Source organism: Oryx dammah, unplaced genomic scaffold (genome assembly GCF_014754425.2).
Source record: "Oryx dammah isolate SB20612 unplaced genomic scaffold, SCBI_Odam_1.1 HiC_scaffold_25, whole genome shotgun sequence".
Taxonomy (NCBI): Eukaryota; Metazoa; Chordata; class Mammalia; order Artiodactyla; family Bovidae; genus Oryx; species Oryx dammah.
Window position 1 is genome coordinate 101,226,410 of NW_024070209.1, and position 17,601 is coordinate 101,244,010.

Here is a 17,601-nt window from a genome sequence, read left to right on the forward strand (position 1 = left end):
TGGGATTTCCTAGGCAAGAATACTGGAGGGGGTTGCCATTCCCTTCTCCAGAGGATCTGCTTGACATAATGGCACAGAAATATTAAATCAACCCATAAACTCACCTTTCTTTTCACATTCAGACAGACTTGAATATGAAATGTGAACCAATGTTTAAATGCTCCAGAATATAAGTTATCATTTTCAGACCCTTCTTTAGTAAAATCAATAGTGAAAATATCTTTATTGACATCTATAAATAAAACCAAACCTAGAAAAATGGACAAGAGAGAGTAACAGCTGCTTAACTTTTTTCATCTCTGTCTTCTCCCTCACTGTCGTCGTCATCATAATAAAAGATGTCTCGAAACAGGAAGACGGGCTTAGGGGCTGCTGGAGCCTGGATCTCAGTCCCTTTTTTCTCCATCTTCTTCTCCAACTTCTCTTTAAGCAGCGGTAGACTAGTCTCATAAAGGTAGTCTATGATCTCTAAAGAAAAGAGATTGAATCTTGAGATGGTCTGACAATGCCTCTTTTCAAAGTCAAGGACAGAGAGTGCTTAAGATGACAATGTATCACTACTGGCTTTACTGCGTGCCAAGACCCAGCTCTTACTGGTTCACTCAGTCCCTCGTTCAACCTGCTAAAAAATCCTATGAGAGGTAGGCACTATTGTTCACCCATTTTTCAAATGAGGCATAAAGACATTATGTAACTTGCCCAAAGTCAGGGAGTCAGGAGGGTAAAGTCAGATTCAAACCCAGGAAGTGGGGTCTGCTGAATACAGGAAGCAATTTGTCACACACTACAGAGCAGAGTATCAGTCAAGCCAGCAGTTCCCAAACCCTGATGCTGGGCAGGGTATTGGCGTCTCTGCTGTAAGTTTGTTAAGAGAAAAATCTAGCCTCTGGACCCAGCGTAGACATTAGGATGCACTGTATCTGCAGTGAAACCCAGGGTAAGTCCCCAACATAGCAACTTTCAAGCTGAGAACTTTCAAAATATGAATATGTGTTTGCATCTGTACCTTGTCACATATGCGCATCCTCTGCAAGTGGTTTTGCTTTTGTGTACTTTACAGTACACTAGTTACTCACAAATCACTCACAAAAGGCTGCAGAGAAAGAGCTGGGCACATCCGGTTGTCTGTGAAACAGTGTGTGTGCAGGCAAGTGGTGTGAGCGTGTATGAGTGTACGGTGTGTGCAACCCAGGATCACTCGCAGTTACGCATCAAGTGCTTGCTAAGTGCCCAGCGCCCTGGTGCCCACATTTCACAAGTCTGTCACCTCTTCTAGTATGTTCAAAAAAAGGTGGGGGTTGCACGCGTGTGTGTTCACTTGCTCGGTTGTGCCTGACTCTTTGCGACCCCATGGACTGTAGCTTGCTAGGCTCCTCTGAGCTGCCAGAGAAGCCCCAAGTAGGGGATATAATTTGTCAGTTTTCAATTTGAAGAATCCGAGGTTCCCAAAAATCACCTGCCCAAGGTCACACGACCAATGTGTGCCCACATGTGCTGTTTTTAACTTTTCAATTGCTGAAAACACTGACCTGGGAAAGTCTTCTTCTGCCAAAAGGGAACGCAGGTGGCTTTCAGTTTATAAAATTTAGTTTGGACGTAAGACGGGGGAACATCCCTTTAGAAAGGAAAAGGTGTCAAAAAGTTAGTGGCAGTTCAAAATAACTCATTTCAGTCCTGTGTACTAAACGCGCTGATTAAGGGGTAGTCTACAGACACAAGTAGCTTTCTTAATCTTCGTGTCTACACATGTGTGAGAAAAATAAGACATATGAAAAGAAACTGTTCACTTAAACACACACATACGAAAGAAAAACAGCAGTACAATAAGATGAATTCTGTCCAAACTAGAATAAACTACCAGAAAGGAAGACAAGCTGTAATATTCGTGCACACAGGCTGATGCTTAAGTGTCCTCAGCCTGGCTCTCTGAGCTTGCCACGGAGCAGCCACAAGCCTCACCACCGCTCTGTGACGGGGCTCTGACTCTGAGCCCTCACTTTGGAGATGGGGAAACCGAGGCACAGAGGGCCAGCCAAGATTTTATAGCTGCGAAGGGGAAGGGCTGGGATGTCGCTTGGGTCCATTCCAAATTCCACACATTTTTGGCTATCAGATTTTTTTAAAAATTGAAGTTAATTTATAATATTAAGTTTCAAGTGTGCAGCAAAGTGATTCAGTCACACACAGTCACACATATTCTTTCCTCAGATTTTTTCCATTATAGATTAGTGTAGGATATGGAGTATAGTTCCCTGTGCTACACAGTAGGGCCTTGTCGTTTATTTTATATAGTTGTACACGTATGTTAATCCCAACTCCTAATTCATCCCCTCACCCCTTCCTATCCTCCTTTGGTAACCATAAAACTGTTTTCTATGTCCATAAGTCCGTTTCTGTTCGTAAATAAGTCCATTTGTATCATTTTTTTAGATTCCACATGTAAGTGATATCACATGATATTTGTCTTTCTTTGACTTATTGCACTTAACTACGATAATCTCTAGGTCCATCTATGTGGCTACAAAGGGCATTATTCACAAGTCCTACACTTAACTACTACAGTTAGGATAACTATATATTTGTCACAATGCAAAGGCAGGGGTCTGGATTTTTAATTTTGCAAAGCTAAAGAATGTGGACACTTACGGTGTGCTGGTGAGTCAAATTCATTTTCCACTTACAATAAGCAGGATGGAAACAACCAAATCTTAAAAACTTTTTTTTTTAATTGAAAATTCGCTAATGTCACTTCCTGGGCATGTGAAAGTGAAAGTCACTCAGTCGTGTCCGACTCTTTTCGACCCCACAGACTATACAGTCCAGGGAATTCTCCAGGCCGGAATCCTGGAGTGGGTAGTGTTCCCCTTCTCCAGGGGATCTTCCCAACCCAGGAATGGAACCCAGGTCTCCTGCATTGCAGGGGGATTCTTTACTAGCTGAGCCACGGGGGAAGCCCTCCTGGGCATGTCTTCCCCCTTAAACCATAAAAGTGTGACATCGTTTGTTTTGACAATTAGCTAATCTAGATGTTATATGATCAGCGGGAATAATTTGATCTGCTACACATGTGGAAGACAGCTGGGCCCTTTATGCCTCTTTGTGGCAGCGGCGGCTCGCCGAGCACACTCTATGCCCCACGCACTGTCCCCTTCAGTCCTGATTACGGACGTGTTCAACCATCCCACAAATGAGGAACGGTGGCGCAGAGACAAGCGAGGGCCCACCTGACGAAGGCTGGCTAAATACCAAGCAGAGTCCCAGGACTTGACGGCCGGTCCGTCCAACTGCAGAGGCCAAGTTCTAGGGCATCTGGAAAACCTTCCTTCTTCCCACAGTGCCCTGTGCCAGACTGCTCTGCAGATCAAAGCTTGGGCTTCAAGAAGTAACATCTTCCAGTGAAGTGGGTGTTACATCTCATTAGGCAGGGATGCTGTCTTTAAAATCCTGCCTAAATAATTCATGAGGGAGGCTTCAAGAACCTGAGGGGACCAAACTTACAATTTAATTATTTTCACTGTTTTAATTTATTATTAAAACTTTGAGAACGTTCTACTTCCAACAGTATTTGACTGGATGCCATGATGTCTATTTTATAGCTTTGAGATTCCTAAATCTCTTTTTTCTTCTTTTTAATCTTTTGGCCATGCTGCACAGCATGTAGGATCTTAGTTCCCCGACCAAGGATCAAACCCACGCCCCCTGCATTGGCAGTGCGGACTCTTAACCACTGCACCTCTAGGGAAGTCCTGAGATTTCTAAATTTTAACTAGAACAGTCAATATTTACGTATATAATTCTACTTAAAATCACTAAAAATCCACTTTAAGAAATGTGATTTGAGGCAATGTTGCAAGATACACAAACACTTATTGGAAAAGTCAGGGTTTCTCAAAAGTGGTTTGATATGGCAAAGGGAGAGATGTGTCCATATGAATACTTTTTGGGGTGAGAGTTGGTGGGGTGCACAGCAGGATCCCCTTCCTTCAAAGCCCGACACCTCCCCCTTAGGGACCCATCAACTGAAGAACAGATGGCGTACTGCTGAGATGAGCTACAAAGAAAGGAGAGGGTTTGGAACTGTGGGTGTGTGTGACTCTTTACAGGGCCTGCCACTAAATGATTTCCATGCCAAGTAAAAACAACCAACCAAAACTGACTGTGCTTTGTCCATAATCCTGAGATGTAAATAACTAACCACTATGCCTTATGGTTTGAAACTCCAATACTTTGGCCACCTGATGCAAAGAACTGACTCATTTGAAAAGACCCTGATGCTGGGAAAGACTGAAGGCGGGAGGAGAAGGGGACGACAGAGGATGAGATGGTTGGATGGCATCACGACTCAATGGACATGAGTTTGGGCAAACTCCGGGAGTTGGTGATGGACAGGGAGGCCTGGAGTGCTGCAGTCCATGGAGTCGCAAAGAGTCAGACATGACTGAGTGACTGAACTGAACTGATGCTTTATGGACTATGCTTTGCCCATAATCCTGAGATATAAATAACTCACCACTAGAACCAGTATACACCCTTCCTAATGGATCGATGACAACCTCACATCAGCAGCCACACTTCTGAAAGGCAGCCAGGATGCGGGAGCCCTGCTCCCTGCTCCACTGTTCAAACCTAAAGGCCAGAAGGTCCCTCAATGCCCCGCCTCCCAAAGCCCACCAACCCTGAGCCCCACAGTGCCTGGCAATCTGCTGGGCTTAGAGGCACAGGGCTATGCCGGCCAGCTTTCCCTGTTGGGCCAGCAGCGACTTCATATCTTAGGAGGGGTGGCCTCTCCTTCACTGGCTGAAAATTCAAGGACCGTAGGAACAACGGCAGAGAGTGATAGCGGATGAGAGTGAAATGGCACTCCTCAGGTGAGAAATGCAAATGATCGGCACAGCGAGGCCTGGAGAGGAAGAGGAACCTGAGGGGGGTCTCAAAATATCTCCCCGCAGCTGTTTCCTACCACCAAGAGAGAAACTGTCACTGTTCTACAAGGGGAAATGAGGCAGAGCCCAGGGGTCGATGTCAGAACCACAAGCCTCAGGACAAGGTGGGACCTGGTGAGAGAGACACAGCCCCGCCCATGAGGGACTCCTACGTAAAACACAAAACTCAAATCTAGCCGCGAGGGAGCCTCCGACAAGCTTCAGCTGGGGCAAGCTCTACAGGACGACTAGCCTGTGTTCCCCCACAGTTTCAACATCATTGAAGACAAAGGGGTTAACAGATACATGCTGCTGTGTATAAACAAATAAACAACAAGGACCTAGTGTACAGCCCAGGGAACTATATTCAACATCTTGTAGTAATAGAACAGAATGTGAGGGACTTCCCTGGTGCCCCAGTGGTGAAGAACCTGCCTTCCAATGCAGGGAGCATGGGTTCGATCCCTGGTCAGAGAATTAAGAGCCCACGTGTGGAGGGGCAGTGCCACAACAAAGACTTAGTGTAGCCAAAATAAATACAATTTTTTTTTAATGGAAAAGAATCTGAAAACACACACACACACACACACAACTGAACCGCTTTGTTGTACAGGTGAAACAAATCAACGACACTGCAATGACAAAAAGAAAGAAACACAAAGGCAGGAGAATTTTGCGGATTAGATGACGCTAAGGAGACAGATCTTGGGTTGGATCCTAAGATGGGGGAACGTGCTTCCAAGGGCATTTCTGGGACAACGCGTGAAATCCGCATGGGGCCGTGTGTTAGAGAAGAGCACTGCAGCCACAGACGACTGTGATCACTGTGCCGGCTGATGCAGGGTAACATCCTTGCTGAGGACACGCTGTCCACCACTAACTCTCAAGTGGTTGATGGAAACAATTCTATTCCCTTGGAATGGGGAGCAGGAAGGGCACAGGGAGGGAGGGATGACAGAGGCAACGTGGCAGATGGCAGGAGGCTGGTGATGGGTGAGGGCCACGTGGCTTCCTCCTGCCAGTCATAACTGGTGAGTTCTTTAAGGGACTCTACACACGTTTCATTCACTCTTCTCAGGTGTCCTGGGGGTGAAGATGGGGGCTGGAGTAGAGGGAGGGCTGGTATGATTAACCTGGTCTGGCACTAAGGGAGGGCAGGGGCGGTTCACCAATGCATTACATTTTATAAGGTTCATAAATATAATTTATAAGGTGAGTAACATAAGCGGCGTGAATTTCAGTCCTGTTCTTTGAAGTCTGATAGCCAGTCATTTATTAGAAGTCACCTCTTATCTTTTCATTAGCTTAATATTAAACAAATGGCCTTACCCTATGATGCTAGCAAGATCTTCCCAGTCTATTTCATTAACATCTTGCACATTTATTTCATACAACCTATGAGAAAAAAATAAAAATTAAGTTTTCAAGCCAAAATTCAGCATGATGGCCATCTTCATGGACTCACAGACTATTAAGAGCTAGAAGGCCTCAGCGCGTCCACCTCTGTTCCAGCTCCCTGTGTTACCCAGGCCCAAGGTCACGGGGTAAGTGAAATCCAGACCAAAAAGCCTCCTCTCCTCCTCCTGAGCCCTTTGCACCTCCCACCATTAACTGTGAAGTTAATGTTTTTTACCAAGCAATGTTGCCTCCTCATGGTAAAAAACATTAACTTCACAGTTAATGTTCAATATCCTATGATAAACCATCATGGAAAAGAATGAAATATGAAAAAGTATGTTGTATATATAGAAACATACATATATATGTATAACTAAGTCACTTTGCTGTACAGCAGAAATTAAATCAACTTAAGACTTCCCTGGTGACTCAGACAGTAAAGCGTCTGCCTACAACGCGGGAGACCCGGGTTCAATCCCTGGGTCGGGAACATCTCCTGGAGAAGGAAATGGCAACCTACTCCAGTATTCTTGCCTGGAAGATCCCATGGACGGAGGAGCCTGGTGAGCTACAGTCCAAGGGGTCACAAAGAATTGGACACGACTGAGCGACTTCACTTTCACTTTCCTTTCATACTTCAATTAAAAAAAAAACACAAGCTCACCATTCAACGCAGACACACAGGAGCAGTGACCGTGTACTCAGCACTGACTACGTGGCAGACACTGGGTTAAGGCCCTGTACCCACGAATCCATTCACCCTCGACACTGTCTGATGAAGCTGGAGGAACTGTGTCTATTCTGCAGACCAGGAGACGGACTGAGAGCTCGGGTCACTGTCGGGACCACCAACACGACGCACCCTCACTGGAACCCAGGCCCGCCTGACTTGAGAGGCCCTCCTTGTCTCTGCTAGTCCCTCTGGCAGAGAAATAAAGGGGGGCGGGCATCCCCAGCCAGGCCATCGTGGAGAACGAGGAAGCCCACCAAGGAAGGAGCAGCAGCATTCCCGACAGAGAACAGGATGAAGGAAGCTGCACAGGTTCCCAGAATCCAGAGGCTTCTTCTGCTCTTCGGCGCCCCTCCTTTGACACAAGCCCAGGTCCATTAGACCCACAGGCTTGGTTAACTACTCTTTGCCTAAAGAGAAAAACAGGTAAAAGAGCATCGCTGTCTATTTCTGTACCTTTCAATCAGATTGATCTTGGCCTGCAGAGCGTTCACTCCTCGGTACACGTCCCGACCGTTCGTCATCCTCTTGGTTAGAATTTCCGTCCTGTGTTAAAAGAAAAACAGTTTACTTTCAGGGTCAAGTTTCCATGAAGATGTCCTTTGTTTTCCTCATTGAAATTGTCCTTATTCAGGTTGTTGTTCAGGCTGTAAGGTGGTATCTCAGTGGTGCTTCCTCCAGGATGAAAGTACCTAAGTTCCTTAAGGAAGGCTGAGTACTGAAGATCTGATGCTTTTCAATTATGATACTGGAGAAGACTCTTGAGAGTCCCTTAGACAGCAAGGAGATCAAACCAGTCAATCCTAAAGGAAATCAACCCTGAATATTCATTAGAAGGACTGATGCTGAAGCTCCAATTTGGCCACCTGATTGGAAGAGCTGACTCATTGGAAAAGATCCTGATGCTGGGAAGGACTGAGGGCGGGGGTGACAGAGCATGAGATGGCTGGATGGCATCACCGACTCAATGGACATGAGTGAGAGAACTCTGGGAGACAGAGGACAGAGGAACCAGCGCGCCGTAGTCCATGGGGCTGCACAGATGGGCGTGACTTAGCGACGGAGCCACAACCCAGTCCCCAGGCGCCACCCCCCCCAGCACGGATGCAGCCCCCAGCCTTGGCTCACCTCCCCTCAAGCCATAGAGAAAATTAAAGAAATATTTGGAAAAATTAAAAAAAAAATTGTCCTTATTCAGAACCACTTTCTAACTTTTGTAACCCATCACTGCTAGCATTTACCACCATCAACAATATACTTGTTTTTAAGTGAGAAAGTACAAATAAAGTGATAGAAAGCTGTTGATTATTTATTGAAACTAGATGATGGATACAAGGAGTTCTAAGTTAGCATGTCACAAAATTTTAATGATCAACAGTTAAACAAAGGAAGAAAGAAAAAAATAAACCTGCTTGCTGGCGCTAAAGGGTGCAATGTAGACTCAATTTATTTTTGCTTGCTTATAAAACAGGGATATGGCTGTTATTACCTTTGAGCTGCTGAAATACCAAATAAGACACATTGAGTAAAGTGATAAATGATTCAATGATTCCTCTAAGGCTCAAAGGCTCCTAATGAGAGCAGGAACCTAATTAAAAATATTTAAAAAGTGCTTCTCTTAAAGAGTGAAATTTGTCACAATCTGATGGTCACAAGCTGTGACATTTCCTTTCCTGAGAAGGAAGATACATGACGCACGCGCAGAAACCAACACTTCCTGGTCGGCTGCCCACGTCCCGTTTTGAAATGTACCACCTGATGCCACTTCAGTGTTTCATGAAGTAAATCGATGTTCAGTGTTCCAGTTTTCTACATTTTCTTCCAATTAGAAGACGCCCTGTATGTTATTTAGTTACGCTGATTCTGAGGCATGGCCCCTCTTGGTCGCTTCCCTTCTAAGACACTAGCATCTCATCTCTAAGGCTTATCACCCAACTCTTTTTCTTGGCCACACGACTTGCAGGATCATAGCTCCCCGAGCAGGGATCAAACCCAGGCCTAACCCAGTGAAGGCATGGAGTCCTAACCACAGGACACCAGGAAGTCTCATTGCTTTTTGTTGGGCCACAACCTGCAGCAAGCGGAACTTCTCCGACCAGGGATCGAACCTTTGGCCCCTGCGGTGAAAGTGCAGTCTGAAACCAGTGGACAGCCAGGGAAGTCCTCCCACTTCTTTAAGTCTAAGAAACCAGAGGTGGAGAGGTCTCTGATTCCTCCACAGTACCCGTTTCCTCACCTAAAACATTATCTGTTCTTTGGAGTTTATGTCCTGAGGACAGTCTTCTAGAAAAATAAATAAGTACCCTACAGCAGAGCTGCAAGGTATATACACGGTACACAGTATAATCTAGGAGTTTGCTTTTAATGCACAACATGCCCACTCTGGAGTCCATTCTTCTTTAATAGTCACGTCGATGGAGCCCCCTTTGTGTAGGAGGCCTGGGGCGTGAGCTGCAGGACCACTGCTGCAAGCTATCATGTTGCAGCTGAAAGTTCAGCTCAGAGACTTTCCAGGGCTGGGAAACACTACCCCAGGCAAAGAATGTGCAGCCAGAGCTGGACTGAAACTACTTCTACGGATGCACCTGAAAACTTCTAGGATGAACATATGACCGCCCTGCTTCGGCGAAGGGGAGTCTGAATGAGAAAGAGAAAGCCAAAGTCAAAAAACAAAAAAAAAAACAAAGAAAGAAAAAATAAAGAGGGAGAGCTATTTCTGATCATTAGGCTTGTGATTTCTCTCCTGAATGTTAGTTCTGTACTTTTTTTTTCACGCTATAAATAGGTAACAACCTTGTTTTATGAAGAAAGGGACAGAGTGAAAAAACCAGAAGTCAATACAATATTCAATAATATTAAATACAATATTCAATATTAAGAAGATTCAAGTTCTAGTTACGAAACAGGCATAGAAAACAAAGTTTTGGTAACCAAAAGGTCAGCAGGGGAGGGACAAATTAGGAGATGGGGAGTAGCAGATATAAACTACTAGATACGAAACAGACACACAAGGTCCAAGCACAGGGAACTGTACTCAGTATCCTGTAAATATTGGAAAAGAATTTGAAAAATTCTCTCTATATAACTGAATCACTTAGCTATATCTCTGAAACTAATACAACGTTGTAAATCAAGTATACTTCAATTAAAATAATGAAAAGAATGAAAAAGGTTCAAGTTATTTATGAAGTAGCTACACGATGAATCAGGGTTGGCTAAGTGCCACCTTACATCAGACACTGACATCGAAGTTGCTGGAGCCGAGGATCAGAGAGGATTCCCCTTGACCTGCAAGGCTTTCCACATGGTAGTTACAGGCATTCTTAGTGACCTCCCTAGGGCACCCACTCACTAGAAACTGCCGAGAAGGGGGAGGTCGGCACCTTGTTGAGATTTAGGTAAGAAGCCTCCAACTTACCACTTACTTTTACACTGCATCCAATTCCTGGTTTCCACTCTAGCCTCCACTTCTACCCAGGATATGCCTTTGTAGAGCTTCTCCCGAACAATCGACAGGCGGCCTTCAGGGTTCAGCTGCAGTTTAGAATCCATCTCATTTAGCTCCTGGGGAGACATTTTCTTCAGGATCACTTCTTCAACAGCCTTGATTAGTTTCTGGGTTTCCGTCTTGCTCCAAGCACCATGATTAATTTCTGTTGACATAAAAGGATGGTCTTGAAGCTGCTCATCTATTTGCTTTCAAACACAGTATTAAAAACGCGATGAGAATGATGGAGATGTGTCATGGACATCGGTCCAAACCCTCAGAAGGTACAATAGCTAGAGAGGTTCCTATCGTCGACTGTGGACTCTGGGGGGTTGAGACGTGCCACCGTTGGTTCATGGATTGTAACACATGGGCCACTCTGCTGGGGGGCTGCTGATGGCGGGGGAGGCTGCGCGTGTGAGGGGTGGGGGCATACAGGAAAGCTCTGTACCATCCTCTCACTTTAACCGTGACCCCAAAACTGCTCTGGAAAAACAAAGTCTTTAGAAACAAAAAGATATATCAGCCTCTTTTCAAAAGATAACGGGCAACATTTGAATTACACAAACAGTTTACATGCAAATCAAGATGAAACTATGGAAGTGCCCACAGATTCTTTTTAAGAACCAAGGGTGTGTATACACACACAAGCGTGCACACACATACAACCAATGGCCAAAAAAAAAACCCCCAAAAAACACACCCTTTCTTAAAGCAATCTATTTTTTGTTTTTAACTTTGAAAAAGCCGTTCATTCTTTCTGTTTCTAAGAGTAATCTCTCCTGCAGGCAGCGTGAGTTCCCTAAACATTTAGTGGGGAAAAAAAGCAACCAGAGGTCTTCCACGTTATATGCGTAACTCCCCACAAGAGTTCCTGGAGTGGAGTTCACGGCGCAGTGAGGCCACTGCAGCACATGACGATGAAGGCATCTGAGAACCTCGACAGCCAATCATTGCTGCAGGCGCCAGAGCACCCACAGTTCACTCTTCTAGTCTAGCTGCTCAAATGCTAAGGATGAGGCCGCAAACCGGCAGGCTACAGCTATCTTTGATTTGGCTTCAGAGTGTTACTGTTACTATTTCCCCAATAACAATTAGGATGGATATTTAAAAGTCAAGAGAGTCCCAAGGAAAAAAGGTAAAATTCCCCAAAGATATTTTGATTTCACATGTGCACGCAAATTCAGATGGTTGCTTTACTTCCTGGAAACTGGCAGAATTGGCCACACTAAGGCTTGGCTGGCACGGGTGGCATAGAAGGCCTGGTCTCCAACCCCCTCAGGCTCTACTACACGCAGACATGCAGACGCCTGGCTGGCACCCACTGCCCTGTTCCGCCTGCAGGGCGGGAGACTGGCCATCGCCCCATGAAACTCTCTGCACTGATACAACTGAATTACGCTGGAGTGGCCTCACACTCGTGCTCAGCTCCACCTTCAAATATTTACTGGAAATCCAACACTGATTCAGCCTCAGGGCTGATGCCAACACCCGCTAAGGACTGCCTCTTAAAGCTAACTGGGGACTTTTTTTTAATGTGGAGAGTACAACCAAGGCAGCTTTTAATGAAAGAGACACGAGAAAGGAAAAGAGACCGGAGACGGCCGACCCTGGCTGTGGGAAGCACCCACACCTGACAGGCCCTCCCTGCGACGGCCTCCCGGGCCACCTTGGGGAACGGACCTCGGCGGCCCAGGCTCTCCTGTCTGCCGGCTTCCTTGGGTCTCGGTTTATCTGGCAGTCACAGTTAGGCTGGAAGCCGCTGAACTGAGTTCAGTGCAGCACAGAAATCAGTCTGGTGAGTAAGGGTTGTGTGGTTTCAACCAGACCCACGAAGAAATTAATCAGTCAGGGAATGGCTGAAAAAGTGATGGCTCTCTCAGCAGACAGGTGGGCAGTGATGCCCGGGCCCTGGGTCATTCTGAGCTGGGTTGTTCACCCGGGTGGGCACCAGGGACCACGACTTACGGCCGCTGATCTGGGAGAACTTCAGGGCCACAGAGAGGCTGCTCCGAGACACCATCTCACCGATCTTCTTCCAGTCGTTCCCGTGCAGGGACTGGTATATCTTCAACTTCTCGGTATCTCCTTTGCTGTACCTAAGAGGAAGAGAAAACAGGTCACAGCTGAGCAGGAACCATAAGCTTAAAACCTGTATCCTCACTGGGCACTCTGCGGTGCTGGAAGCAGCTGAGTGGGGTGGGCCATCAGGATACCAGCTAGCAGGGACCAGAGCCCCGCCCCTTCCTGCCTTGGCCATCTCACCCGTGATAGTAAAGTGAAAGTCATTCAGCTGTGTCTGACTCTTTGCGACCCCATGGACTGTACAGTCCATGGAATTCTCCAGGCCAGAATACTGGAGTGGGTAGCCTTTCCCTTCTCCAGGGGATCTTCCCCACCCAGGGATCGAACCCAGGTCTCTCGCACTGCAGGCGGAAGCCCATCTCACCTGCGGGCATCCTATAAATCAGTCACCATGGTCCCTGGCCAGAGGCCTGGCTCACTTACGCAGAGGCCAGGGCACATGGATCTCACTGTTCTCCAGCCAGACCCATAAAGGCTCCGAACAATAAAACCTGGACTTTTTGACTATGCCCGCAAAGGCCAGCACTCTCCAAAGTTCAGCTCCACCAATCACCTCAGCCTCTAGACCTGTGACGGGAAGCCCTCCTCTCCCTTCCACTCGACCCCCTGGAAAGCTCCTGCCAGCTCTTCAGATGCAGTTGAAATGGTGTGCCTTCAGCGAGGCTTTCCTGACCGTCAGGGCTGGCGGTGCCCTGCTATCCCATTACTGCCCCCGTCACTACTTCCAGCCGTGTAATGTGGCTCCCTGGTTTCCTGACTTCCTCCACGCCACCACTGGCCAATGGAAATGTTGTCTGAGTCAACTGTGTCACTTAGAAATTTCTAGGGGTTGTGTGAAAATTAATTTTATTTGGTTTTAGATGAGTTAATTTAATAACACATTTTATTTAACCCAATGTATTAAAGTTTGAGTAAACTCCTGGAGTTGGTGATGGACAGGGAAGCCTGGCGTGCTGCAGTCCATGGGGTCGCAAAGAGTCAGACACGACTGAGCGACTGAACTGAACTGAATGTATTCAACCTGCAGCCATTTCAACAAGTAATCAGAACCTCAAAGTATGAATAAGGGACTTTATATTCCCCTCTCCACACTGGGGCTTCCCTTGTGGCTCAGTGGGTAAAGAATCTGCCTGCAACACAGGCGATCTGGGTTCGATCCCTGGATTGGGAAGATCCCCTGGAGAAGGGAAGGCTGCTCACTCCAGTGTTCTGGCCTGGAGAATTCCACACACTAGGATGCAGAGAGTCGGACATGACTGAGTGACTTTCACTTCACTTCTTCTCCATACTAGGCCTTCTAAATCCAGTGTGTATTTTATTCTTCAGAACAGCAAGGCTTGGACTGACCACGGCTTGAGTGTTCCACGGCCATGTGAGGGTGGTGGTCCCGAGACAGACAGCTCTGGAGGGACATCCTTGGAGGGCAGGGCCCCTGTGGACTTTCTACACTGTGGTACCCGTGGTGCTTGACACTATATAATAGACACTCAATAAAGACGTGGCAGGTGGCTTAGCACAAATCTGTCAGTTTAAGGAAGTTAAGGTGTATGAATCCCACCTAAAAGCAAAGATATTCAAGAAAAGAACTAAAATGTACTATATAGAGATTTTTGAGATCAAACACCTAAAATGTTTAAGTGAAGAAAAAGCCATCTTTATGACATTCTACAATTCCTTATGGATGGGGTGGGGGAAGTGGTGGTTGATATTATTACTAATACGACACGAAAGCAGCCTTTATAAAATACAAACCGTCTCTAGTGACAGTGACCCACAACTATCTCAGGACAGTTGAGATTCCAGCGTTCTCAGAAACGTATCTAAAATGCAGAGAATGGTTCAATGGCATTGAAGGGCAATCCTTCACCACCAAGAATCAAGCTTGCCAGCAGTCTCCTTCCCAGGGCAGGCAGGGTCTTACTGAGATTTAAAAAATGACTTAAGAGCACCTTTGCAGCCACAGGAAAGAGGTGCTGAGCAACTGAGCAGACGAAAATGAGGAAACAAGTGCTCTGACCTCTGCGGCCCCTGGAGCCTTTCAGTTCTTTGATTTTTGACTTCCTGTGGCTTTTTCACTTAAGCGGCCCTTAAACTGTAAAAACATTCTTAGGGCACCTGGCCACCACAACGTAAATACGGCACCAGTGGACTTTCGGATCAGAATGACAGACTTCCATTATTCTAAAAACGTCATTCCCACACCTAGGTTACCTCATCTGTCAACACTGATTTAGCAAAAGCGTTCTCTTAAGTCCCACTGAACATGCCAGCTCTGGTGAATTTTCTTAAAAGTTCTGTCCACAGCCGTGTGACACTGGGGCTCGGGGAAGGGGTGGGGGGACAGGTTTCAGTCCCTGTGGAACACCTTTCCTCTGCTTCAGCTTTCTTTCGGCAAAAGTTTCAAAAAAGAAACCAAGGTCCTATCTGTGTTAAGATCTGATAACACGTATGTCTTGGTTTAGAATCATGGTGCTAAGGAGGACCCAATGGCCCTGATAGGTTCACACTGTCTGGCTCCTGGAGGTGGGACCAGTGCTTGAGCCCTTGGTGGCTATCTGGAACCTCATGGGCGAAAGGTTTTCTGCTCATCCCTTTGTCCTGAAGCAGAGTGCCTACCCACAGCCGAGGCCCAATCTACATTTGTATTATTTGGAGTGTTAGGAACAGACCATAATTGAGTATTTTATTTAGGGAAAAAAGAGAGGAAAGACTGGCCATCGCCCCATGAAACTCTCTGCACTGATGGAACTGAATCACGCTGGGATGACCTCCTACTCGTGCTCAGCTCCACCTTCCAATATTCACCGGAAACCCAAAGCACTGGGCTTAGCGCTGCAGGCACGCTGCACTGAGAAAGAGGTCTGGGCTCCCAAGGAGCTTACAGCTTGGGAGGCTACCGAGAAAACCTCATGAGGAACAGTAAGAAGCAGTGTGTGGCGAGTGCTAAGACAAAAGTAGAAAGACAAACTAGGGGTTTAGAAAGAGAGATACTGTGGAAGATTTACTCAAGAGGTGACGCCTGAAAGGGTCCTTGGGGACACACGCATGGCAGCACAGCTCGTTTCGCACACAAGAATCGTCACCATCTTGCTGTGGACCCTTTGACTTACATTATCACAAAGACCAGAGAAATGTCCTGCTCCCGTTTTGTCTTACCTGCCTTTGTAATTGTTGACATCGAACATCTTCTTGGCTCGATAATATACAAGTTTCCAGGGCCGGGCAATGCCCTTACCTGAAGCCAGAACAGAGGTGGTCAGAGGGACACCAGGAGTGTGGCAGGGAACACAGCTGCAATTATAAAAGAAACCCAGAGGAGCCCCTTTTCACTACATGAGCAATCCTAGACCCCAGGTGGAGGCCGGGATTTCCTATGTCCTGCAGGAAGCTGTCTTGGGGAGCAGATATATTGACATAAAATCGCATTTCCTTGATGGTCTCTGAAAACTACATGCTCAGTACGGAGGCTCTCTGGCTTCTGGTCTCCTAAATTCATTAAAAGAACCTCATGAGGCAAAGGCACTGAATTAGGAGAAGGGGAAGCTGAGGTGGAGGACACACGCCAGCAGTTCTCTGTAAGATAAAACAAAAAACTTTTCCAAGCGAATAAGCTTTTTCCTGCTTTTCCACTCCAAAGATGAAATGGTCCCCTAGCAGGGGCTGACTGTTCTGCTTTCCTTTGTGCGTTCCAGACAAAAACCTAAGAAATTCTCCTCTTTAAATACAAGAGACATTTATTTATTTTTTTTTTCAAGAGAGATTTACTATTATTATTTGTCTACTATGTGCAGACTATTTATTTATTTACTACTATTATTTGTCTCCACCAGGTCTTAGTCGTGGCATGGAAATTCTTTCAGTTGCAGCATGTGGGGTCTAGTTCCCTGTTCAGTTCAGTTCAGTTCAGTCGCTCAGTCGTGTCTGACTCTTTGCGCCCCCATGAATCGCAGCACGCCAGGCCTCCCCAAACCCAGGTCCCTTGAATTAGGAGCGCTGAGTCTTAGTCACTGGACCACCAGGGGAGTCACAAGAATTTTTTTTCAGTCCAAACCTATATTGCTTCTTGACCTTCTCTGACTTTCCGAGGATACCTCTAAGACGAGGGTCCCAGCTCAAAGCACACACACGGCTCTACTTACAGACCCTGGGAGATGCTGGCACACAGAGGGATGCGCTTTTTACAGTGTATGCAAAAAAAAAACCACACAATACAGGTCTGTGAGAGAAACCAAAAGCGTAACTGTTACCTAGTAGCAAAGAGTCGGACAGGACTGAAGCATAAGCATGCAGGAAACCTGGAAGCTGACCATTTCTTACAACATCTGTCAACGCACTAGTGAACACGCTCCAAACCCCTGGAAGTACAGGCTGGCAGTAAAAGCACTGTTAACACAGCAGCCAATGTGCGCCGCTGCAGGGGGCGGGCCAGACCCTGTGCTCAGTAATCACCGAGATTATCCACGTAAGGTTGGAAGGCTGTGGAGGCTCAACGAGCCCGCAGTTCTAAACTTACCAATGTGCACTCTGAACGCGTATTTCCTCTTTAAGTCAGTGATCACAGACTTCTCCTCCGGGTATCTGTCTGTGTACAGCAGCTTGTCTGCGTTCTCGATTCCCGTCAGGGACAGGAATTCTTGCACATTCTTCTCCAACTGCTTATTTTCCTTCACGGAAAACTTGCCAAATTTAATAGTGACACCTAGGATTGGGGGAGGTGGGGGCGGGAGAAGAAGGCACACAACTGTCAACAGTGAATGAGAGCAAACCAATGTTAAGTCTTTAGCAACTTATGACACAGTGCCTGTCAGCCCCTCCCTCGTGTCAGGGAGCAGCCCCTGCCTGGGCCCTGGACATCTGCTCCCCTAGAGTTTAGCTCAAGCCACGCTGTCCTCCCCAAGTCTCCCCGGTCACCCTACTCCACTGTGACCTCTGCTGTGGCATTAATCCCTTCTTATGGAGTTATTTTAAAGAAATATTAA

At 46.5% G+C, this 17,601-nt stretch overlaps 1 protein-coding gene across 4 annotated transcripts in view; it reads right to left on the reverse strand.

Annotated features, from left to right (window-relative positions):
- Positions 1-203: 203 nt before the first annotated feature.
- The window catches only part of TTF1 (transcription termination factor 1), a 28,421-nt gene continuing 11,023 nt past the window's right edge, over positions 204-17,601 (reverse strand). For 2 of the 4 annotated variants that reach the window (XM_040225449.1, XM_040225451.1), the window contains 8 exons: positions 17,136-17,321; positions 15,779-15,857; positions 12,506-12,636; positions 10,469-10,703; positions 7,507-7,596; positions 6,252-6,317; positions 1,530-1,615; positions 204-468 (listed from right to left, as the gene is read on the reverse strand). In XM_040225449.1, coding sequence (XP_040081383.1) covers positions 284-468; positions 1,530-1,615; positions 6,252-6,317; positions 7,507-7,596; positions 10,469-10,703; positions 12,506-12,636; positions 15,779-15,857; positions 17,136-17,321 — 1,058 coding nt within the window. In that variant the 3' untranslated portion in view covers positions 204-283. Of the gene's footprint in view, positions 469-1,529; positions 1,616-6,251; positions 6,318-7,506; positions 7,597-8,995; positions 9,688-10,468; positions 10,704-12,505; positions 12,637-15,778; positions 15,858-17,135; positions 17,322-17,601 lie in introns of those variants that run through there. The other 2 variants (XR_005718479.1, XM_040225450.1) reach the window with 2 other exon arrangements.